Source organism: Salmo salar, chromosome 21, assembly GCF_965601325.2.
Source record: "Salmo salar chromosome 21, fSalSal1, whole genome shotgun sequence".
NCBI classification, from domain to species: domain Eukaryota; kingdom Metazoa; phylum Chordata; class Actinopteri; order Salmoniformes; family Salmonidae; genus Salmo; species Salmo salar.
This window is the reverse complement of record NC_138311.1, coordinates 47,564,591-47,589,528: the sequence shown is the minus strand read 5'-3', so window position 1 is coordinate 47,589,528 and position 24,938 is coordinate 47,564,591. Positions and strand designations below refer to the sequence as shown.

General features: G+C 42.4%; 1 protein-coding gene and 1 pseudogene across 2 annotated transcripts in view; one reads left to right on the top strand and one right to left on the bottom strand.

Annotated features, from left to right (window-relative positions):
• Positions 1–214: 214 nt before the first annotated feature.
• On the bottom strand, positions 215–3,256 carry LOC123729529 (ADP-ribosylhydrolase ARH1 pseudogene; annotated as a pseudogene).
• A 1,418-nt stretch (positions 3,257–4,674) lies between these two features.
• Positions 4,675–24,938, top strand: part of rhg15 (Rho GTPase-activating protein 15) — a 70,143-nt gene continuing 49,879 nt past the window's right edge. Inside the window, exons 1-5 of one of the 2 annotated variants that reach the window (XM_014165510.3) lie at positions 4,675–4,813; positions 5,839–6,010; positions 10,940–11,005; positions 11,299–11,448; positions 18,414–18,503. In XM_014165510.3, the coding sequence (XP_014020985.1) occupies positions 4,800–4,813; positions 5,839–6,010; positions 10,940–11,005; positions 11,299–11,448; positions 18,414–18,503 (492 nt within the window). In that variant the 5' untranslated portion in view covers positions 4,675–4,799. 2 annotated transcript variants of the gene reach the window in all.

The following is a 24,938-nucleotide window of genomic DNA, read 5'->3' as shown; positions in this document are numbered from 1 at the left end:
CTACATGTGGTCAGTAGTTGGACTGCAGCTTGAGATAATCGCTATTCTCTTACTAACATTTACACATCCAGTCATATTCTTTAAAACAAATAAAATAAAAATCAAGGGATGAAAAAATGTAAGCATTAAACATTTTTAAAGCAGCTGAAATTACTAATCAACTGCAGGAAATCTAATGGAGTTCATCTTTAACCAGCTATTGGTTTACTTTGCATCACTCTTTCTCAGTACCAAGAGGGTTTCCCCTGAGCTCATATAGCTGCTGCCCAAGCCTGGCTAGCCTGTCATGATACTCCAGCCTATGATATTTGCTCTCTGGCACCCCTCTGAAGCCAAACAGCGTGCCCCACCAGGCAGCAGCGATCGCGGATGTGGAGTCGCTGTTCCCACCGTGGAAGAAGCCGTGATTGGCCAACTCAACCAAGGAGTCGCCTGCCTTTAGGAGGGAGTCGTAAGCTATTATGGGAGCATTGTGCCCACTGGCGCCACATATACCCTGGAAGCTCACCTCCCTATAGAAACACTACCTGTCCTTCACTCCGTCGCGCTCTGGAAACTGGGGTTTGCTCTTCCCATTCAGTATGCCTCTCTTTTCCAAATAGGCTCTCCACTGAGTCCCAAAGTAGTCCCTGGTAGTTAGAAAATGTTGTGTAAACAAACGGGACAATCTCATGGGAATATGTCACATTGGGCCTGTGAGGTGGTGGTGGGTCAGACGCCCACTCTCCACACTGACTGCTGTCAGCATGTGCTCCTACTCAAGTGCAGGCCAATACACATGGCCCTCACGGCTGCCCACACCCTCCACCCTTCCTGCAGAAGGAATCTTAATGCCCCTCTCAGCTCTCCATATGTGCCTGGCAACGCTGTCAATACAGCAGAGAGAGAGGGAGTATAATTCTTGCATTGAAGGGAGATCAACATGTTTGTTTAAGTGTGCCGTGCCCCAGCGTGCAGAAACATTGACACTCCTTTGGGTGTCCTGTTTACATTGTGACAACAAGACATGACATTACATTTAAGTCATTTAGCAGACGCTCTTATCCAGAGCGACTTACAAAATGGTGCATTCACCTTATGATATCCAGTGGAACAACCACTTTACAATAGTGCATCTAAATATTTTAAGGGGGGGGGGGGGGGGGGGGGTTAGAAGGATTACTTTATCCTATCCTAGGTATTCCTTAAAGAGGTGGGGTTTCAGGTGTCTCCGGAAGGTGGTGATTGACTCCGCTGTCCTGGCGTCGTGAGGGAGCTTGTTCCACCATTGGGGTGCCAGAACAGCGAACAGTTTTGACTGGGCTGAGCGGGAACTGTGCTTCCTCAGAGGTAGGGGGGCCAGCAGGCCAGTGGTGGATGAACGCAGTGCCCTTGTTTGGGTGTAGGGCCTGATCAGAGCCTGAAGGTATGGAGGTGCCGTTCCCTTCACAGCTCCGTGACGCACACAGAAATTGAAAGTTGACGCACAACAGAAAAAAACACTGCATTTATGACTCTCTACAGTGCCTTCGGAAGGTAATCAGACCCCTCAACTTTTTTTCATATTTTATTAGGTTACAGCCTTATTCTAAAATTGATTCAATTGTTTTTTTACCCTTATCAATCTACATACAATACCCCATAATGACAAAGCAAAAAGATTTTCAGACATTTTAGCAAATATGTTAAATATAAAAAACAGAAATATCACATTTACATAAGTATTCAGATCCTTTACTCAGTACTTTGTTGAAGCATCTTTGGCAGCGATCACAGCCTCGAGTCTTCTTGGGTGTGACGCTACAAGCTTGGCACACCTGTATTTGGGGAGTTTCTCTAATCCTTCTCTGCAGATCCTCTCAAGCTCTGTCAGGTTGGATGGGGAGCGTTGCTGCACAGCTATTTTCAGGTCTCTCCAGAGATGTTCGATCGGGTTCAAGTCCGGACTCTGACTGGGTCACTCATATTCAGAGACTTGTCCTGAAGCCACTCCTGTGTTGTCTTGGCTGTGTGCTTAGGTTCATTGTCCTGTTGGAAGGTGAACCTTCACCCCAGTCTGAGGTCCTGAGCGCTCTGGAGCAGGTTTTCATCAAGGATTTCTCTGTACTTTGCTCCGTTCATCTTTGCCTTGTTCCTGACTAGTCTCCCAGTCCCTGCTGCTGAAAAACATCCCCAATGCATGATGCTGCCACAACCATGCTTCACCGTAGGAATGGTGCCAGGTTTCCTCCAGACGTTACCCTTGACATTCAGGCTAAAGAGTTTAATCTTGGTTTCATCAGACCAGAGAATCTTGTTTCTCATGGTCTGAGAGTCTAGGTGCCTTTGGCAAACTCCAAGCGGGCTGTCATGTGCCTTTTAATAAGGAGTAGCTTCCGTCTAGCCACTCTACTATAAAGGCCTGATTGGTAGAGTGCTGCAGAGATGGTTGTCCATCTGGAAGTTTCTCCCATCTCCACAGAGGAACTCTAGAGCTCTGTCAGAGTGAACATCGGGTTCTTGGTCACCTCCCTGACCAAGGCCCTTCTCCAGCCAGCTCTAGGAAGAGTCTTGGTGATTCCAAACTTCTTCCATTTAAGAATTATGGAGGCCACAGTGTTCTTGGGGACCTTCAATGCTGCACACATTTTTTGGTACACTTCCCCAGATCTGTGCCTCGACGCAATCCTGTCTTGGAGCTCTACGGACAATTCCTTCGACCTCATGGCTTGGTTTTTGCTCTGACATGCACTGTCAACTGTGGGACCTTATATAGACAGGTGTGTGCCTTTCCAAATCATATCCAATCAATTGAATTTACCACAGGTGGACTCCAATCAAGTTGAAGAAACATCTCAGGGATGATCAATGGAAATAGGATGCTCCTGACCTCAATTTCGTGTCTCATAGCAAAGGGTCAGAACACATATATAAATAGGTTATTTCTGTTTTTCAAAAATCAGTTTTTACTTTGTCTTTATTGGGTATTGTGTTTAGATTGCTGAGGATTTGTATTTCTTTAATCAATTTTAGAAAAAGGCTGTAACGTAACAAAATGTGGAAAAAGTCAAGGGGTCTGAATATTTTCTGAATACACTGAACCTGCTGCTCTTCCATCCATGTCTTTCATGCTTACAATTTACTTCTCCACCAGGACTCGATACAGCAAAGCGAGGGACACCCTCTCCCCCTCCACCACCTTGACCAGGAGTTCAGCTGTAGTCAAGTGCATGACAGTATCATCACTAATAGGGAACTCTTTGGCATCCAGCTTCTCTAGACTTCCTATCTTCTGCATTTCCTCATGGATAAGCGCTCCATCATTCTCAAATGTCTCCTGCTCCGCTCAGCACCTCTGTTCCAGGGGAACCTCCTCTGAAATGCTGAGATCTGGTTGGAATGACGGTTATAGTGGGGGTGGTGTTCAATTACTTATGTTAAAAAATACCTATACATTTAAAATACAGAAAAAAATAAATTTTAGGCTGTTGAGATGAGATAAGGATACACTGTCCCATATGTGAATTACTGAACCATTCATGGTCAATTCAGGGAGACACAACGTTACAGGATGTTAAGGTATGAATGTTTTTTTTTTATTTCACCTTTATTTAACCAAGTAGGCAAGTTGAGAACAAGTTCTCATTTACAATTGCAACCTGCGAATTGTGAATGTATTGTGTAGAATTACAGAACACACAATACAAGTGGAGCTCGTGCTGTCAATGGCTCCCTTGGACTGGTGGTGGATCTTAGAGACTTATGTAGGTGGAACTTGAACGTTTGTTCCCTTCATGTGATTCTATACCTTAGATTTTGCCTTCTCAGTCTCCACCGTTTCTCAGCTCCATACAAGGCAACAAGGCCTTCACATGAGTTATGACGAACACTTCCTGGATTGAAGGCCAATGGGATTGCGATTGTGAAATTGCAATTGCCCCATCTGCTGGAGGTAAATGGGAAATTCATTGCTCTTTGATGATTGTACACTTTACTCCCGGTCTATTCCCCACTTTATATGCCATATAAAACCTTTACAGGTTGTTGTGTTAACACTGGACCAAGGATGGTACCCATGAACACCATAGTTTGAATTGTTCAGTAAAATAGCTAGTTGTTCATTAGAAAAGTCTCTCAGGGGTGAATCACCCAGACCACAAGAAAACCCCAATGATGCCATTTCCTGATTCAACCAATGTCATCAACAAACAATTGTTTTGGGGCCCAGTAACTCTTTTGATAATGTTACCAAGTTAATTTACGTCTTTTGGGAAATATCTTGATGTAAAGTGGAAACAATTCTTATTGTGTACCTATATATTGGTAATGGAAGAATGCTGCTCCCTTGCGAAAAAATCTGTAAAAGATCACTGTAACCAAATGGAATTTAAATTAAGACAACGTTAACTGTAGTGAAACTCAGGTATGTACCATTATCTTTCAAATTGCACTTTTGGCAAGGGAGATGTTTTGGAACAAGCTGTTACTAAAAACATGCTGAAAAACCTACTCATACACCAACACTGCTGCAGGAGGGAGTTCATTCTGATCTACGTTGTTTTCAGATTGTGTGATGGACAGATCTCACATCTATGCGTGTTATTCATGTCTATTCAGTTCTGAAGTTGAAGTTTCAGTCAGACTAATTCTGTGCAAGTGGCATCTTTCAGGAAGTGGGGACGCGTAACACAAGTTCACATCAACTGTGGAGCAGCAGTGAAAGAGATGGTGGTTGGACTACACCACGTGATGAAACCTACTTCCTCTAAATATAAAACTTGCCCTCTTTCTCTCTATCTCTTTTCTTTTTGTGATCTGAGGGTGATTGATTTGATAGAAAGATGGCGGGGATGAGGTAAGAAAGACAGAATTCTAGTGTGTTTTGAAAAATGAAGGATGCTGTCATTTTTGTTTAATCATTCTTAAAAGTATTTGGAGTTTTAGTGGGGGGCCATTGGTGACTTATAGAGATGCAACACCTAGGCAATGGTATCAGGTGCCTGGGCCCTTACTTACTATATGCAGTTAGTCGGTGGAACGTTGTTGATACGTGTGTTATTCTTGAGTATTATAGTCCTGAATTGTTAGAACATAGTAGATGGTGTTCTACATGCAGTTAAAACAGGACAGAAGGAGAATTGGGGGTTGAAAATGTTTGAATTTCACCAACATTTTTAATTCTTGTCTCTTTTTTTCTTTTTCTGAAGCTTAGTATTTTTCTAATTTATTAACCTCGCTCACAATCTACAAATCTGTGATATCAATGCAACTGCATCCACTATCCTGTCTTTCAATTTACATTTCTGCACTGTAATTCTTTACAACATAAGCCTCATAACAATATCACAATTTGTATTACTATGGTCATGTTTACGGAATTGTTTGTGTTGTAATCAACGATGCGGAGAGATGTTAGGGTCTATGCAAACCATCAGTATACACAGCTGTTGATGTCTTAATCTGTTCACTTATTCGGGGTGTGGAGGTTGAGATTTGCTTCCTGTTGTGAGACACTTTGTGCAACGTCTCAAAAAAACGCACATTAGTTTAAAACCCAACACTGAACTACTATGTGACCTTGCTGGATGAGCCTTGGTATTTAGATTGAACAATACTTTTTTCAGTGGGTAGATTGTTTATTATTAGCAAGAAGGTGATGAGACAACCACTACGGAAAGTAAGGCTAAAGTCCTCAAGCTTAGACTACACTTCTCGCCGTGTCTGCCCTTAAATGTTCCTAAAAACAGTGCTTTAACAGCCTTCTGTGAAACGTTTTACATCCAATGATTCATTAGAAATCGTATCAATCGGATAATATTTATTTTTGAACAATATTTGAATCTGAACATCCCACTTGTGTTTTGTCCTCCCTTTGACCAGAATCACCAATCAGAGCGTAGGGAAACAGCCGCCTCTGATTCTGCCCCACCAGGTGACCGGAGTGGCACCAGGTACGGTCCCGATGCGCATCAAGACCTCTCAGAGCAGCGGGGATCGCCTGAGTCAAACCAAGTCCATGGTCCTGCAGGACCCCGACCTGCCTCCCAGAACTGTAAGTATAGGGTATAGGACATGTGCACATAGAGATGCATACACACAAACACATACACACACACATATATACACACACACACACACACACACACACGCACACACACATACACACACTCACACTGACACACTCACACACACACACACACACACACACACACACACACACACACACACACACACACACACACACACACACACACACACACACACACACACACACACACACACACTGACAAACTCACACTCACACACACACACACACACACACACACACACACACACACACACACACACACACACACACACACACACACACACACAAAACACCCACACTCACACACACACACACACACACACACACTGCTCACTTATTATACAATGTTATAGCAGATTTGAATCTGCTTATTGAATGTTGTTTATCATTTGGTGAACTGTGTTTACATAAATTCCAGTAATTATGATTATAGCATTTATAAACCGTTGTATCACATTAGGTGATTATCATTTGCTTAATTGCGCTGATCTCTGTTTGACTGAGTACTTCCCTGTGGGAAAATCAGGGTAAAGATAAAACAGATGATGCAATTACAAAATGAGCAATCTGATGCAGCATATTTGAAATAATGTAGCTACCATGTTGACAATGAACTGGACATAACCCCAACCAGTTAATCTTTCTCGTAATCGGATACATGGTCGGTTGACACCTCCATTTAGCATAGTGGTTCACGACTGTATCATAGTGGTTCACGACTGTATCATTGTGGTTCACGACTGTATCATAGTGGTTCACGACTGTATCATAGTGGTTCACGACTGTTTCATAGTGGTTCACGACCGTATCATAGTGGTTCACGACCGTATCATAGTGGTTCACGACCATATCGTAGTGGTTCACGACCGTTTCATAGTGGTTCACGACCGTATCATAGTGGTTCACGACCATATCATAGTGGTTCACGACCGTATCATAGTGGTTCACGACCATATCATAGTGGTTCACGACCGTTTCATAGTGGTTCACGACCGTATCATAGTGGTTCATGACTGTATCATAGTGGTTCACGACTGTATCATAGTGGTTCATGACCGTATCATAGTGGTTCACGACCGTATCATAGTGGTTCACGACCGTATGATAGTGGTTCATGGCCATATCATACTGGTTCATGACCGTATCATACTGGTTCATGACCGTATCATAGTGGTTCACAACCATATCATAGTGGTTCACGACCGTATCATAGTGGTTCATGGTGGTTCACGACCGTATCATACTGGTTCATGACTGTATCATAGTGGTTCATGACCATATCATAGTGGTTCATGACTGTATCATAGTGGTTCACGACCATATCATAGTGGTTCACGACTGTAGCATAGTGGTTCATGACCATATCATGCAATACATTTGTCTATGTTTTGGCTGGAATAATACAGCTGCACATTTACTTTAAAACAGGCCAATGTGACCTTCAGTTAGTCTCAGTTTCTAACATGTATTGTAAACCTTCATAGAGTTTATTAATAATTGACAGCAACCTGAATTACTCTGATGATCACAGCCGAGGCCACGTCTTCATGTTTTGTTGTGTTGCTTGTTTGCTAATTATGCAGAAGATACTTGTTTGTGAGATGCCTCATACTGCAATAACACAGTTTTTCCAGAGGGCAGAGTAGAGGTACAAAGGCTACTGGAGATAATGAACCAGATCTTATGGACTACAAACATATTCACTAACACCTCCCAACAAACATAGCTCAGAACACAGAACGTTACAGCGTTGCTCTAACGTTACATCAGTGTTCCAGTGTTCTAGTGTAGAATGTTGTTCTGATTACAGCTGTCCTAGTTTTCATTACATTCATTACGCAGAGGGTCACATGTAGAAAACATAAAAATGAACGCTGTTTGTTACTATCATGTATTAGTGTGTGTTTCTAGAGAGCAGGGTAATTGTTTCTTGACCTCCTCCAATGTATTGCCATACGTGTTAAACCCTAGCTGGACCGTGGCCTGCTCAACCATCCTACACTGTGATTAATGAGAGATTATAAACTGGGTGGTTCCAGTCCTGAATGGTCAAATCAAAATCAAATCAAATGTATTTATATAGCCCTTCTTACATCAGCTGATATATCAAAGTGCTGTACAGAAACCCAACCTAAAACCCCAAACAGCAAGCAATGCAGGTGTAGATGCACGGTGGCTAGGAAAAACTCCCTAGAAAGGCCAAAACCTAGGAAGAAACCTAGAGAGGAACCAGGCTATGAGGGGTGGCCAGTCCTCTTCTGACTGTGCCGGGTGGAGATTATAACAGAACATGGCCAAGATGTTCAAATGTTCATAAATGACCAGCATGGTCAAATAATAGTAATCACAGTGAACAGGTCAGGGTTCCACAGCCGCAGGCAGAACAGCTGAAACTGGAGCAGCAGCACGGCCAGGTGGACTGGGGACAACAAGGAGTCATCATGCCAGGTAGTCCTGAGGCATGGTCCTAGGGCTCAGGTCCTCCGAGAGAGAGCAAGGAAGAAAGAAAGAATTAGAGAGAGCATACTTAAATTCTCAGAGGACACCGGATAAGACAGGAGAAATACTCCAGATATAACAGACTGACCCTAGCTCCCCGACACATAAACTACTGCAGCATAAATACTGGAGGCTGAGACAGGAGGGGTCAGGAGACACTGTGGCTCCATCCGATGATACCCCCGGACAGGGCCAAACAGGCAGGATATAACCCCACCCACTTTGCCAAAGCACAGCCCCCACACCACTAGAGGGATATCTTCAATCACCAACTTACCATCCTAAGACAAGGCCGAGTATAGCCCACAAAGATCTCCGCCACGGCACAACTCAAGGGGGGCGCCAACTCAGACAAGAAGACCACGTCAGTGACTCAACCCACTCAAGTGACGCACCCCTCCTAGGGACGGCATGGAAGAGCACCAGTAAGCCAGTGATTCAGACCCTGTAATAGGGTTAGAGGCAGAGAATCCCAGTGGAGAGAGGGGAACCGGCCAGGCAGAGACAGCAAGGGCGGTTCGTTGCTCCAGTGCCTTTCCGTTCACCTTCACACTCCTGGGCCAGACTACACTCAATCATAGGATCTACTGAAGAGATGAGTCTTCAATAAAGACTTAAAGGTTGAGACCGAGTCTGCGTCTCTCACATTGGTAGGCAGACCATTCCCTAAAAATTGAGCTCTATAGGAGAAAGACCTGCCTCCAGCTGTTTGCTTAGAAATTCTAGGGACAATTAGGAGGCCTGCGTCTTGTGACCGTAGCGTACGAGTAGGTATGTATGGCAGGACCAAATCGGAAAGATAGGTAGGAGCAAACCCATGTAATGCTTTGAAGGTTAGCTGTAAAACCTTGAAATCAGCACTAGCCTTAACAGGAAGCCACTGTAGGGACGCTAGCACTGGAGTAATATGATCATTTTTTTTGGTTCTAGTCAGGATTTTTGCAGCCGTATTTAGCACTAACTGAAGTTTATTTAGTGCTTTATCCGGGTAGCCGGAAAGTAGAGCATTGCAGTAGTCTGACATAGAAGTAACAAAAGCATGGATACATTTTTCTGCATCAATTTTGGACAGAAAATGTCTGATTTTTGCAATGTTGCGTAGATGGAAAAAAGCTGCCCTTGAAACAGTCTTGATATGTTTGTCAAAAGAGAGATCAGGGTCCAGAGTAACGCCGAGGTCCTTCACAGTTTTATTTGAGACGACTGTACAACCATCAAGATTAATTGTCAGATTCAACAGAAGATCTCTTTGTTTCTTGGGACCTAGAACAAGCATCTCTGTTTTGTCTGAGTTTAAAAGTAGAAATTTGCAGCCATCCACTTCTTTATGTCTGAAACACAGGCTTCCAGCGATGATGATTGGCTGACAGGTATATCAGACCGTATACCACGGGAATGACAAAACTTATTTTTACTGCTCTAATTACATTGGTAACCGGTTTATAATAGCAATAAGGCACCTCGGGATTTGTCGAATATGGCCAATATACCACAGCTAAGAGCTGTAACCAGGTACTCCACGTTGCGTTGTGCTTAAGAGCAGCCCTTAGCCGTGGTATATTGGCCATATACCACACTCCCTCAGGCCTTATTGCTTAAATATAACAACCCAAAATAGCTGGAACCCATTGTAGTGAATAAAGGACTCACTAGGGGTTTGGATTGCGAGGGTAGGCCTATCCTTATTGGAATTCCTATAAGACAGGCATTTGAACAGTAGAGGGCAGGGCAGCACAGTGCTGGAGGATAAAACTGAATACCAAACAGTACATACTGTGTTTCTATAGCAACCCGGATGACTGTTACAGAACACTGGTTCAACTATGTATACTCTCAACCTTTTCTGATCTACCTTTACTGTAACTACAAATATTACTACTACTACTACTACTGCTACTCTACTACAGGGTTTAACACATTTCTCATGAATCAATAACCATGCTGTATTCATGTCCATGTTTGTCTTTTGCCATTGCTGTTATATTGACATGAACTATCATGGTCTGATGGTGATTAGCACTAGGTTATGTGAGTTGTTTATCTGTTGTCGCAGAGTGAGTTCTCATGTCATCAACCACACTGCGTTCCCACACACATTACTGTCAGAGACTCTATAGGCATTTATGATATAGATGTTAAATAGGTTAACGCAGTGATGAGACATTCACACGTGTCACCATCCTCTTTTTGTATTGTAATGTATTGCATAATCTTTATAGCTGTTAAATACAAATTGGAATACATGGACTCTTCCCACTACCTGTATTGTTTTAATTTCACCGAACCGATTTTACCAGCTAAGACAATAAGGCCACAATCAAGCAACAGTTCTGTTTTGAAACCATCAGGAAAGTCAGCTCTTCTTCACTGTTTCTTCTGTTTTTCTTTCTGTAGATCTCTCGCCACCGGAGGAACCAGTCTCAGCATAACATTGGTGGAGCTGGAGCCGTAGAGACTCCTGTGAGTATGACAGGCCACCATAAAGAACTGTCAGGATGTAAGGAAGCATATGGGCAGAAATCAGTTTGGGTTATTATACTCTGTTACTAAATGGCTGTTATTAGCTATTATACTACACTAAATATTGTTTACTATAAATATGTTTCTGTACTTTTCATTCAGCAGGCCTATTTTACTTAAAATAAGTATATTTATTTGGTTGATACTGATAAAATAGAATGTGTCTGATTGGAATATTTATTTGACATTGATTGATAATATCTGTTCAAGGATAAATGTTACATGTATTTCAGGTTGTTTTGAATGGTGAATATTTGAATAAAGCCAAAATATCCGAAGGAGGCAAAAAACTGAGGAAGAATTGGACTTCAACTTGGGTAGTCCTGGACACAGATAAACTTCTGTTTTATAAAGATAGCAAGCAAGAAGCCCTGACAAATTTGGTAGGTCTTTACAAGATACACACACCCTCACACCCGTACTCATCCTCTCTCTCTCTCTCTCTCTCTCTCTCGCTCTCTCTCTCTTTCTTTTTCTCTCTCTCTCTCTCTCTCCCTCTCCCTCTCTCTCTCTCTCTTTCTTTTTCTTTTTCTCTTACTTTCTCTCACACTCTCTCTCTTACACAAACACAGTAAAGTACAAAGTGATGGTTCAGTAAAGTACACAGTGATGGTTCAGTAAAGTACAAAGTGATTTTTTATTTTATTTATTTCACCTTTATTTAACCAGGTAGGCCAGTTGAGAACAAGTTCTCATTTACAACTGCAACCTGGCCAAGATAAAGCAAAGCAGTGCAACACAAACAACAACACAGGGTTACACATGGAATAAACAAACATACAGTCAATAACACAATAGGAAAAAAGTATATATACAGTGTGTGCAAATGAGGTAAGATAAGGGAGGTAAAGGCAATAAATAGGCCATAGTGGCGAAATAATTACAATTTAGCAATTAAACACTGGAGTGATAGATGTGCAGAAGATGAATGTGCAAGTAGAGATACTGGGGTGCAAAGGAGAAAAAAAATAACAGTATGGGGATGAGGTAGTTGGATAGGCTATTTACAGATGGGCTATGGTTCAGTAAAGTAAAGTAAAAAGTGATGGTTCAGTAAAGTACAAAGTGATGGTTCAGTAAAGTACAAAGTGATGGTTCAGTAAAGTACAAAGTGATGGTTCAGTAAATTACAAAGTGATGGTTCAGTAAAGTAAATACGAGGGGACAATGTTCAGTTACAGCCTCAAATCAACTTTCTGAGGGAATGCCTATAAGCATTATGAGTGCAAATGTTGAGTGAACATTTTAATTTACGTGTTTTCTTTTCATTTTTTAAATTCTTAAACTGGCAAATTTACTTTAGCTTTGATCCCATGGAGTAGAACTCACCCCCATCAAAATGCAATGAGCAACTGTTTACCTTACCCCCTTCTGAAGAGGACTGAGAGAGAGAGAGAGAGAGAGAGATAGGAACGAGAGAGAGGTAGGAGCAAGAGAGAGGTAGGAGCGAGAGAGAAAGAAAGAGAGAGATAGGAACGAGAGAGAGGTAGGAGCGAGAGAGTGGTAGGAGCGAGAGAGAAAGAAAGAGAGAGGTAGGAGCGAGAGAGAAAGAAAGAAAGAGAGAGGTAGGAGGGAGAGAGAAAGAAAGAGAGAGGGAAGGAGCGAGAGAGAGGTAGGAGCGAGAGAGAGGTAGGAGCGAGAGAGAGAGGTGGGCGCGAGAGAGAGAGAGGTAGGAGCGAGAGAGAGAGAGAGAAAGGAGCGAGAGAGAGAGAGAGAGAGAGGGGTCGGAGAGAGAGGTAGGAGAGAGAGAGGTAGGAGAGAGAGAGAGGTAGGGAGAGGTAGGAGCGAGGGAGAGGTAGTAGCGAGAGAGAGGTAAGGAGACGAAGGAGCGAGAGAGGTAGGAGCGAGAGAGAGGTAGGGAGAGGTAGGAGCGAGAGAGAGGTAGGAGCGAGAGAGAGGTAGGGAGAGGTAGGCGCGACAGAGAGGTAGGAGCGAGAGAGAGGTATGGAGAGGTAGGAGCGAGAGAGAGGTGAGAGAGAGAGGTAGGAGCGAGAGAGAGAGATGTAGGAGCGAGAGAGAGAGCGAGAGAGGTAGGAGCGAGAGAGAGAGAGAGGTAGGAGAGAGAGAGATAGGAGCGAGAGAGAGAGGTAGGAGAGAGAGAGAGAGAGAGAGAGGTAGGAGCGAGAGAGAGAGAGAGAGAGAGAGGTAGGAGCGAGAGAGAGAGGTAGGAGAGAGAAAGAAAGAGAGAGGTAGGAGGGAGAGAGAAAGAAAGAGAGAGGTAGGAGAGAGAGAGACAGAAAGAGAGGGGTAGGAGCGAGAGAGAGAGAGAGAGGTAGGAGCGAGAGAGAGAGAGAGAGAGAGAGAGGTAGGAGCGAGAGAGAGAGAGAGAGAGGTAGGAGTGAGAGAGAGAGAGAGAGAGAGGTAGGAGCGAGAGAGAGGTAGGAACGAGAGAGAGGTAGGAGCGAGAGAGAAAGAGAGAGAGAGGTAGGAGCGAGAGAGAGAGAGAGGTAGGAGCTAGAGAAGGAGAGAGGTAGGAGCGAGAGAGAGGTAAGAGAGAGAAAGAAAGAGAGAGAGGAGTGAGAGAGAGAGGATCGACAGAGAGGTAGGAAAAAGAGAGGTAAGAGAGAGAGGTAGGAGCGAGAGAGAGGTAGGAGAGAGAGGAAGGTAAGAGAGAGAGGAGTGAGAGAGAGAGGAGCGAGAGAGAGGTAGGAGTAAGAGAGAGGAGCGAGAGAGAGAGAGGAGTGAGAGAGAGGAGCGAGAGAGAGGTAGGAGCGAGAGAGAGGTAGGAGCGAGAGAGAGGTAGGAGCGAGAGAGAGGTAGGGGCGAGAGAGAGGTAAGAGAGAGAGAGAGGAGCGAGAGAGAGGTAGGAGCGAGAGAGAGGGAGCGGTAGGAGCGAGAGAGAGATAAGAGAGAGAAAGAAAGAGAGAGAGGAGTGAGAGAGAGAGGAGTGAGAGAGAGGTAGGAGTGAGAGAGAGTTAAGAGAGAGAGGTAAGAGAGAGAGGTAAGAGAGAGAGGTAGGAGCGAGAGGAAGGTAAGAGAGAGAGGAGTGAGAGAGAGAGGAGCGAGAGAGAGGTAGGTGGAGATAGAGGAGCGAGATAGAGGTTGGGGCAAGAGAGAGAGGTAAGAGAGAGAGGTAGGAGCGAGAGAGAGGTAGGAGCGAGAGAGAGGTAAGAGAGAGAGGAGTGAGAGAGAGAGGAGCGAGAGAGAGGTAGGAGTGAGAGAGGAGCGAGAGAGAGGTAGGAGTGAGAGAGAGGTAAGAGAGAGAGAGGAGCGAGAGAGAGGTAGGAGCGAGAGAGAGGTAAGAGAGAGAGGTAGGAGCGAGAGAGAGAGAGGTAGGAGCGAGAGAGAGGTAAGAGAGAGAGGTAGGAGCGAGAGAGAGGTATGAGAGAGAGGAAGGAGCGAGAGAGAGGTAAGAGAGAGAGGTAGGAGCGAGAGAGAGGTACGAGAGAGAGAGAGGAGCGAGAGAGAGGTAGGAGAGAGAGAGAGGTAAGAGAGAGAGGTAGGAGCGAGAGAGAGGTAGGAGCGAGAGAGAGGGAGAGGTAGGAGCGAGAGAGAGATAAGAGAGAGAAAGAAAGAGAGAGAGGAGTGAGAGAGAGAGGAGTGAGAGAGAGGTAGGAGTGAGAGAGAGTTAAGAGAGAGAGGTAAGAGAGAGAGGTAAGAGAGAGAGGTAGGAGGGAGAGGAAGGTAAGAGAGAGAGGAGTGAGAGAGAGAGGAGCGAGAGAGAGGTAGGTGGAGATAGAGGAGCGAGATAGAGGTTGGAGCAAGAGAGAGAGGTAAGAGAGAGAGGTAGGAGCGAGAGAGAGGTAGGAGCGAGAGAGAGGTAAGAGAGAGAGGAGTGAGAGAGAGAGGAGCGAGAGAGAGGTAGGAGTGAGAGAGGAGCGAGAGAGAGGTAGGAGTGAGAGAGAGGTAAGAGAGAGAGAGGAGCGAGAGAGAGGTAGGAGCGAGAGAGAGGTAAGAGAGAGAGGTAGGAGCGAGAGAGAGAGAGGTAGGAGCGAGAGAGAGGTAAGAGAGAGAGGTAGGAGCGAGAGAGAGGTATGAGAGAGAGGAAGGAGCGAGAGAGAGGTAAGAGAGAGAGGTAGGAGCGAGAGAGAGGTACGAGAGAGAGGTAGGAGCGAGAGAGAGAGGTAGAAGTGAGAGAGAGGTAAGAGAGAGAGGTAGGAGCGAGAGAGAGGTAAGAGAGAGAGGTAGGAGCGAGAGAGAGAGAGAGGGCGTGGGTGGTGGGATTCTAAAATGAGCCATGCTTTTTGATGAAGCTCAGAGGACAAAGCCCTCTCTATTACTGAGCCCCACCAGAGCAACGGTCTGTGAGACTCCCTGTCCAATAGTTCATTATGAGCAAGAGAGGCATTTCCACATATATTGACATATCTCACCCTTTTCCGATGAAAAATTGAAATAGTGGTTATAGTGGAGGGCTGGGGTGGTGTTATAAAGAAATACAATTTCGTAATTTGTTAGTCTTTGTTTTAGAGTAGAATAAACAGTTTGTTAATCTCTTGTGTTACCATTTGGTCACTGTCGACAGTATTTATGTTTGGGTCTGAATATACACAATGTCGTCATCATCATACAAACTCAGGGTATGATCTCACCTGCAGCGTGTACATAGTTCTGTAAGAAGAGTTATTTATTGAGTAGAAACTAGAACGCTCAAATCATCCAACCAAAACAAGTGTAGTTTACTATGACTGAGGCAGGCACTGGAAGTTAAATATCACCTAATTTGTCCAATACTGTACCTGTTAGCCATGACTGTTCATTGAGTCTTCAGGGTTCAGTCTATTCGATGCTGGTCATGAGGGATCTCAGTAAGCATCTTTCATTGGCCTAAAATGGCTTGGTTACTGTTGGTTGTGACAATGTACTGCAATACTATATTGTAATACTATTGCAGAATGTCCTTATCGTCTTAATTTTCTACTCCATCTCTCAATGATTTCACCAGTTTTTAGATTGTTTAGACTTGCTGAGACCACTAAAGGGAATTATATCTAAATCAGTTTCCATGCCTTTTACACTGATTAGTTCTTGTTTGAAAAGCAACATATATATACAGTATATATATATATATATATATATATATATATATATATATTCTAAATGACATTCTCTCTGCCTGAAAATTATACCATTCCTATTTTGATACATTTACACACTGCTTCTTTAATTCCATAGAATATATAAATAAGATTTTAATGGTTACTACAAGATGGTAATTTTCCATGAAGAAAAATTGGTGGGACTTGCTTTTTAACTCTTTACAGTTATTATTGTGGTAGTGGAAGAAGTTGAAAATGTTTTACTTAAGCCAAGAAGTTAAATATAGTCAAAATTAAATGTAGTAAAATAATTTCTCTGTTTACTTTCATAGACTACACTATCAACCTTATTACTTAGGATTGTGGGGCAGTTAGAGCCCATATTTTATCACAAATAACTACACTCAGACTAGCCTACTACACTTTTATTCAGTCTCCTACTACAATACCACAGTATACTGTATGACAACTGTAGTAATAGAATACAGAAGACAAGGAAGCATTGTAGAAGTTTAAAATAAATCAAAAAATGTTATTTTATCCCAAGCGTTTATCCCTTACTTCAACCGTACATTAATTTCTTAATCGAAGGATACAGCTGTTAAAAGAAAGTTCTGACTGGATAGATAAATAAATAGGACAGATGAATAAATGGATAGATAAAGACGGAAGATCTAATGGATGGAGGGATGTTGGACTGATTGGTATGGTAAAGGAATGGATGTATGGTTGAAGGTGTGGATGGTGTGTGTGATATTCTCTGATAGTCAGATTTGAATAGAAGAGAAGTTGATCAAGGTGCCATAAACCTCTACAGGATCGGTGGGTCCCCCACAGGACTGTTGAGCTAACGTAGGCTAATGTGATTAGCATGAGGTTGTAAGTAACAAGAACATTTCCCAGGACATAGACATATCTGATATTGGCAGAAAGCTTAAATTATTGTTAATCTAAATGCACTGTCAATTTACAGTAGCTATTACAGTAAAATAATACCATGCTATTGTTTGAGGAGAGTGCACAGTTATGAACTTGAAAATGTATTTAAAAAACAATTAGGCACATTTGGGCAGTCGTGATAGAACATTTTGAACATAAATGCAATGGTTCATTGGATCAGTCTAAAACTTTGCACATACACTGCTGCCATCTAGTGGCCAAAATCTAAATCGCACCTGGGCTGGAATAACACATTATGGCCTTTCTCTTGCATTTCAAAGATGATGGTATTATCTTTTACCAGATCTAATGTGTTGTATTCTCCTACATTCATTTCACACTTCCACAAACTTCAAAGTGTTTCCTTTGAAATGGTATCAAGAATATACATATCGTTGCTTCAGGTCCTGAGCTACAGGCAGTTAGATTTGGGTATGTTGAGAAAAGTGGTCCAGGTAGCTGATTAGTATCAAAAGTCCTAATGTTTACTCATTGTCTCATGCTTAGAATGTGCTCCTCTCATTGCTATAATTTGAAAGTTCTGAAAAGTTCCATGGCAGTTAATTCAACAGTGGGAAGTTAGCTAAATTAGTTGATGTTGTTACTAAAATAGCTGTACCTCATGATTGATAGTAGATATGTCTGTTCTTAATAGCAGAGAAGTATACCAAGGTGTCACCCTCTAAGTTTTTGTCTACGGCAGCTGTTTTTAAAAAGTAACAGAAAATGTTGATGCAGTCCCTGAAACAGCTGTAACATTTGATTGGTACCAGATAATGATGTTGTTATTTCAGATTTGAATAGCAGAGAAGTAGAGGAAGTTTGTCAAAGTGGTGAAATTACACTATCTGATTTGTGTCAAAAGTTGCATTGTTGCATTTACAGTGAATGGAAGTTGGAAGTAATGATATCTCATTAATGTGAATGAAAAATAAATACAACATTTTTTATAGTTTAAAAAGTATAAATAATATCAAAAAGTTGTATGCAAGCATGCTATTCCAGACCAGTCTGCACATTTTAAAGTTTGAATGGAATTTCTTGATTAAACATTGTAAGAGCAGTAGCGTGCAGAAGAATAATAATAAGAAGTATGACGAAGATTTAAGTCGGGACAGTTGCTTCTCAAGTGCCACCTAATGCTAGAGAAAATGTTACACATGCACATTCTCATCTTACAGCAGGATGACAAAAAAGTGCTAGTAACAAACGGGAATCAGAAGATCTGTCTCTGCTCTTGGGCAGATTGCTTCCATTTGTTCATTAATCGTGATTCATAACAAATATCTGGCCAAGATAGTGATAGCTGTACCCTGTTTGAAAACATGCCTTTTGATAATGAACTATGATGCTTTTATCCCATTCATAACACCGCAGTGAAACTACTTACTACTAACCACCTCTCCCCTCTGCCTCTTATCCCTCTGTAGAAACCTGGATGCAGTCCTGATGGGATGGATCTCTGTGGGGCCGTGGCTGAATGGACAACGGAGAAGTCCAGCCGGAAAAACGTGCTTCAGGTATGGACATTTGGTTTATGTGTGAAGGGGATCAAAGTAGTTTACAATAAGACTGAGCAGCCTGCAGATTGTCTGCTTTGGTTTTTGAGGATGGGATGTTATTGAGTGCACTCGTTCCCCGATGATTCCTACAGATAATAGACTCAACTTCTTAAGACATTTGATACATTTTCATGAGTCTTTGAGTCAACCACCTGTTCAGAAAAGACATTTGCATTTAGTCAGATTGCATTTGAAGGTGATGTCAGGCTAACGTCTTACATCTCCTCAAAACCAATGGCCTTTAGATTAGTAAATTAGACTCTTAAAACGTCACAGTACTATCTTCTTATTGCCTTTTGAAGATGATCTTTTGATAAAGGCTTATTAAGGCAGGAAAGCAAACTGATGATCGATTCATTGGCAGTGGCAGCGCAAGTTTTCATGGGGGGAAAAAAGCGGAGGGAAAAAATTCACTGATTACGGGAGAAAAGGAAGAGCAGATTTCTTCAACCACTTAAGATACTTAATCGCTGCTGGTCGCTACTCTGCTGCACAGTATTTCAGCCCCAAAATCTTAATGCAGTGAAGATTAAAATGGGAATTACAGCATAATCTTAAGTAATCCAAGTGCTGTGGACAGAAAAGGGCTTGTAATGCCGGCTCAAATCTATTCTGAGGTCTGACAACATTGTCAATCAACTCCAGGATTAAAGTTAAAATTAGCACGGAAAGTTACTGTTAATTTTGCACCAATCAAGACACTGATTTACAGTCTAATAAATACCTCACAAAGATGTGCCTGTCAGATGGGTAGATGCGGTTAAAAAAATGGAATATAAATATTTTTGTTTTTTCAGTTATATCTCTGCTCCCCGTATCCCTGTCTCCCAGAGAGATTCATATTTCTAAGATATTTCATGGACTATGACAACATAATTGCTCTTTTGAACCATGTAAGCTAAGGGCCAGTTTACGGACTTGATGAGTTTAGCACTATTCCATATGGTGATCTCAAAAGGCCATTCACATCATGTAGATTTGATATTGAGTCATTTAAAGTTCCTGCAAAGTACCCAGTGGTTGACAACACAGATGTGACTCTCAACTTTAAACATTGATTGGTGACATCAGGATATATTACTTTCACTTCAGAGGAAGTCCAAAGTATCAAATGCACTAAATATATAGATCGAATGCGCTTCCAATCCAATGTCCAAATATGACAATGAGTCTCAGCTCAATTGATACTGCAATCAAATATACATGAAGCGTTCTTATTTTCCACCCAGCGCTCTGCTATCTGTCACTTTTATTCTCTCTGAACCACCCAGTAAGGAAGTGTCCTCCCTGGACAGTGTTGACATCCACAGGCTGCCCAGCCAAAGGTCACAGGGTCACGAACCTGAGAAATGTTGTGCCTCTCAGTCAGTCAGAGTTCACTTTCCTAAGACCTCAATGGCACCATCTGTTTTCCTCCGCAGTAGTGTTTCAGATCAGCGACATGACTGCTGCGGAAAACCTGTTCTTCCTAGAGGAAGTTGGGTAAAACGATAGAGGAGAGCTGGAACGGATCCTTTAAGGTAGGGGTTCCCAAACGCTGTCACTCAGGCACCCCGTTTCAGTATTAGGGAACATCTCGCCCCCAACGTCTATTTCTACGTCCACAAGCATTGTTCATGACACAATCTGTTCACACCCCTCTTGTGGGCGGAGATAAAATGTTGCAGGTTTAAGGCTTATTTCCTGCAATTCTACACATTTTGTCATCAATCAATCAATCAATCAATCAATCAAATGTATTTATAAAGCCCTTTTTACATCAGCCAATGTCACAAAGTGCTATACAGAAACCCAGTTTAAAACCCCAAACAGCAAGCAATGCAGGGTTGCAGAGAAAATGTTGCATCATTAAAGCTAATTGTCTTGCAATTCTATAAATGTTCTATACATGTCTAATGTGTATTCATGTGATATTTGAGTAAATCAAACATTACAACAAAATCTATGGGTAAAGAAACCATGCTGACATGGGCTAGTTGATCTGGACATTTCTGACAAGTTATGAATAGTCCCTTATGGTATGCAATGACTGCAATGACACCTTGTGTATTGTACTATTACAACTTCAAGAGTAAGTTGAAATCCGGACTGAGTTCCTTAGAAATAAAAAGCTTGGGAACCACTTCCTTAAGGCAACGCCCGCCTGATATTTTCTTCTATCTAAAGTTGAAAGTTTAGTGAATGTGTGATCAACTGAGGAAGTGGTTCAATAACTCTATGGGGGTCCTGCAAGAGGATTATCATGGTTAGAAGAGCGCTCTGGTTTGGCTCGAGGGCAGCTGAAGGAAAAGTAATAGTTTGGAAATAGGTGTTCATGTTATTTATCTACCCAGTTTATGTATTCCCATTTTTTCTTTCTTTTTTTCTTTCTTTTTTTTCTTTGTTATCTTTATCATTGTGGAGAGACACAGTTGGTGGCACACAGGTCTTCCAAATTCCACAAGGAAAGGAAAGAGGATGGGAATGGAGGAGGGTGTTACTGAGGCCGTTGTCACCCAGAGTATTTATTCAGCTGCAGGGTCCTTTTAGACCTGACAGATGTTTCTCAGCCTTCCCTTCACCTCCTCACTCATCAAAATCATTGTCTGTGTTTATGAATAGATGGACATTGTTCTTCGTAATTCTCTATTGCAATTCCAGGAGATTTAGGAAGGAGGGACACTGGTTACTCCCCACTCCAGCTTAGTGACACACTTGGTGAATAACCCTCACATGGTCTCTACATATGAGATTCTTCAAATAATACCAAGGTTCCCGTCTGGTGCACTGTTTTATCACTAACACAGGGTTGACTAAGTGAAATGTAACCTTGCAGAAACACAGAGAGGGGAGCTCTGATCTTTGTATTTGGACACCTGAGGGAGCCCCTTATCTCGTGTCATGCTCACTGAAAGAATGTATACACTAACACAGTTCCAACCTGTTGTCAGTTCTTGTGACATCACATGAGGACAGACAAGAAATACACATATCAGACTGCAATATGAGATAAGTCATTGTTCGTCACAAAGCCGCCTTATGATACGTATGATAGCAGAATTATCCAAATATTGTAAAAATATAAACAAAGTTTATTTTTATTTTTTATTTAGCAGACGCTCTTATCCAGAGCGAGTGCATACATTTTTAAAACCTTTTTGTACTGCGTTCACTGAAGAACAAAGATTGTTTAAACTTCACTCTTTGTACAGTGGCAAAAACCAAACCATTTGAAGAAGCAGAGATGTAAGAGGGGACAGAAAAAGCTTGCGGAACCCCAAACCAGACCACCTATCAGGCTAACACTGTCCAATCAAAGCCAGATACAATGAGCAAAGCTCTGTATTCTAAACTGCAGTGTTGAGCTAACTTATGTGAATTCTTGAGTGGTGTCATACTGAAAATAATATTTCAAAATGTCTGGAGACCAAGAATGGAAATGCCTGGCACACTGTCTTTATAACCAATTGATAAGAATTTCAACCCATATTTTTTTTAATTAATAACTATCGTCAGCATTGATGAAAGCAGATAGTCTGTTTGAAAAGGACTAACGGCTCAAAGCGTCTCCCGCGAGGCTAATAAAGCCAGACATATCTCTGACGTTGCTCAACAAATAAAAAGGAGCACAACTTTGAATAAGTGGTCATGCATTTTTCATGCTTTTCTGCATATCTAAGTGTTTGAGTCTGGCTTGAGTGAGTTAAAAGCAAATAACAAAAGGAGCAGAAAAGTCCAAAATTGCATCAACTCCTCTAGAAGAGAGACAAACAGTAGGGTAGTGTCAAAGGCGTCTGGTTTTATCCACGGGCCGCTTCTATGGAGTCGTCGACAGCAGCATCCTTCTCTCATCACTAATTGATTCTTTGGAGGTTTGGGCGACTCTCGCTATGAGCCTTCTGTACCCTATCTTGTCTGACAAACATGGTTCTCATAGTCACAATGTGGAAAAACAGACTCCAAAAACAACCATGGAGAGAGGACAGAAACAACTGGGAGGATGAAATAGAGCCCGGGGCTAGAAAATAATGAGTCCATTTCAGTGGAGGAGCTTTAACCTGCCACCGCCCCAAAAAACATTGCATTGTCTTGACTAATCAACAGGAAAGTTTAATATTATTGCGAAAGACTCGTAATCACGTCTGAGAAGTATGAAGCATCCTTCTGAGTGTCGAAGGTGAATCATATTGGGAGGAAGAGGGTGGGTGACTGCGTTGAGGTTAGCACAATTTTTGATCTTCGGTTTTCTGAATGAGCCTCAACCTTTCTAAAGTTCAGTCAGATTGACAACTGTCTTGACTCTTGTTACACCAACACAGAAAGACCAAACAACCCTGAGGTGAAGGAGATCTATCTTCAGCGCAGTAGATAAGAATAGCTGGATTGAGTACACGGATCAATGTTAATGAACATATTCACTATTTAAAACAAGTGAAAGATCCGTGCAGTAGATATTCAGAGCAGGTTGTAGTTTGTAGTATTTTTAGTAGTAGTAGTCCGGTGCCTACTGGTCCGCTGATCCTGGGATGTAATCGTACAAAGCTGCTGACCTGACTCGTTTAATGCCCTTCTGTCTTAAGCTCACAGTGCCTGATTGCTTCCAGATGACCAGCTTCGATTACGGTTGTGAATAAGAGTGGCTCACTCCCAAAATGGACATCACATCACACACAAATAGAGAGATCCTCTCAGACACAGACTGTGCTTCTACTAGCCAACACTACATTAGTGAGGTCTAGGACCTATGACCTGTGGTTAAACCCACTAGGAAGCTCCTACCTTCCATAGTGTTGATGATAGTGGGCATCGGCCAACAACTAGTCATTTATTCAAAATACAGCCTATCCTAGAATGTTCATGGGAAAGTTCGTCAGGGCAAAATAGCAATATCCAGACCATTTCATTCACCTCTCATATTCCTTCATCCACCTCTCTCTTGTTCTCTTGTGCTTCCGGCTGGAGGGCAGAGACTTTACCACCAAGACATTCACCATATTGTAGCGATGCATGTCTTCGCGGTGTCAGAGCTGCGGGAGTCTGGAGCTGTTGAGCAGTGTTATCATACAGTAAGCAGCGTTTCACACTGCACAGGGGTTGATATGCTTGGGAGTGACTTTGTGATTAGTGTTATGGTTAATGGTCCAGGAGGATGGCTAACTCTTTAAGGCTTTAAGTAGGGAAGTGGTATTATTGTACATCAGTCTATTCAAATAATAGGTTTTTATTTTGTTTTGCTATGAGATGAAGGCATGTTGGTTCGTCACTCCGTGTTCTGGTAGAGTACTCTTCTAATGTTGTCTTTTTAAAGGTATGGATAGCACTTAGATGACTTCCCAGCTCAGAATAAAAGGGCAGTTACATCTCCACTTTGTTACCATGTTATTACACTTTTATGCTGAGCTCTGAAGTAAAGTGGTACTGTGATTTGTATATCCAGTCTCTTGATTTTTATTCATCCCTGAAACATTTTACCCACAAACCATGTAAATAAAATAAATAAAAATGATGACAGCCTTAGAAAGATTTTTCCCTGTAACCCTTAAACACAGATACTTTATGACAACAGAGTCACAAGGCAGCTGGCCACAGTCCCAGATTAACATTGAAACACTAGCTGTCATCTGAGTCTTGACCCCTACAAGACATGGTCAGGTTCACCATGTCAGTCCATCATCTGGCCCCCTCCCCCGGCTGCATCACAACCAGCCGTGATCGGAAGTCCCATAGGGTGGTGCACATTTGGCCCAGCGTCGTCCGTGTTAGGGGAGGGTTTGGCAGGGGTAGGCCCCTTTATCATTGTAAATAAGAATGTGTTCTTAACTGACGTGCCTAGTTAAATAAATAAAATTAAGGTATTGCATCAGCATTGCATTTAGTTGACTGTGCTGTTGTAAGTTACCTTCGTAATGTTCCCTTTGAAGTGAGTCTCTGGGGACTTAATCTGTTGAAACGACAGTTTCTCTCTGGGAGTTCTCTTGTGGTGTGGCCCTTCATCCTCAAAGCTGCTTACATTGAAGTGGGAATTAATTTGTTTTTTTTTCAGAGAAACAGTGAAAGTATAGTGTGTGTTAATCTCCAGAACGGTGGAAGGATTTAAACCTCCAACAGCAGATTGCCTTGGAGATTCAATTTAGAAATAAACGCCAGTTCAGTTAAACCATAGGACTTAATTCTAGCCAGACATACATCACACAATGTTATACCTTTCCTTTGTGGAGAGATGAAGCATCGCGATGAGTTCAGGTCATGGAGCAAAGTGAAGTGAACAGAGCCATTTGTGGGTGATGAATGATGGAACATCACAACTGTCCCCTTGGCCTTCTAGAACTCAGCAGTACATTACAGCATTAACGTTCTGCTCAGGTCAGACCTGAACAAGTTGTACCAACACAGATATTATTTTATTTCACACCA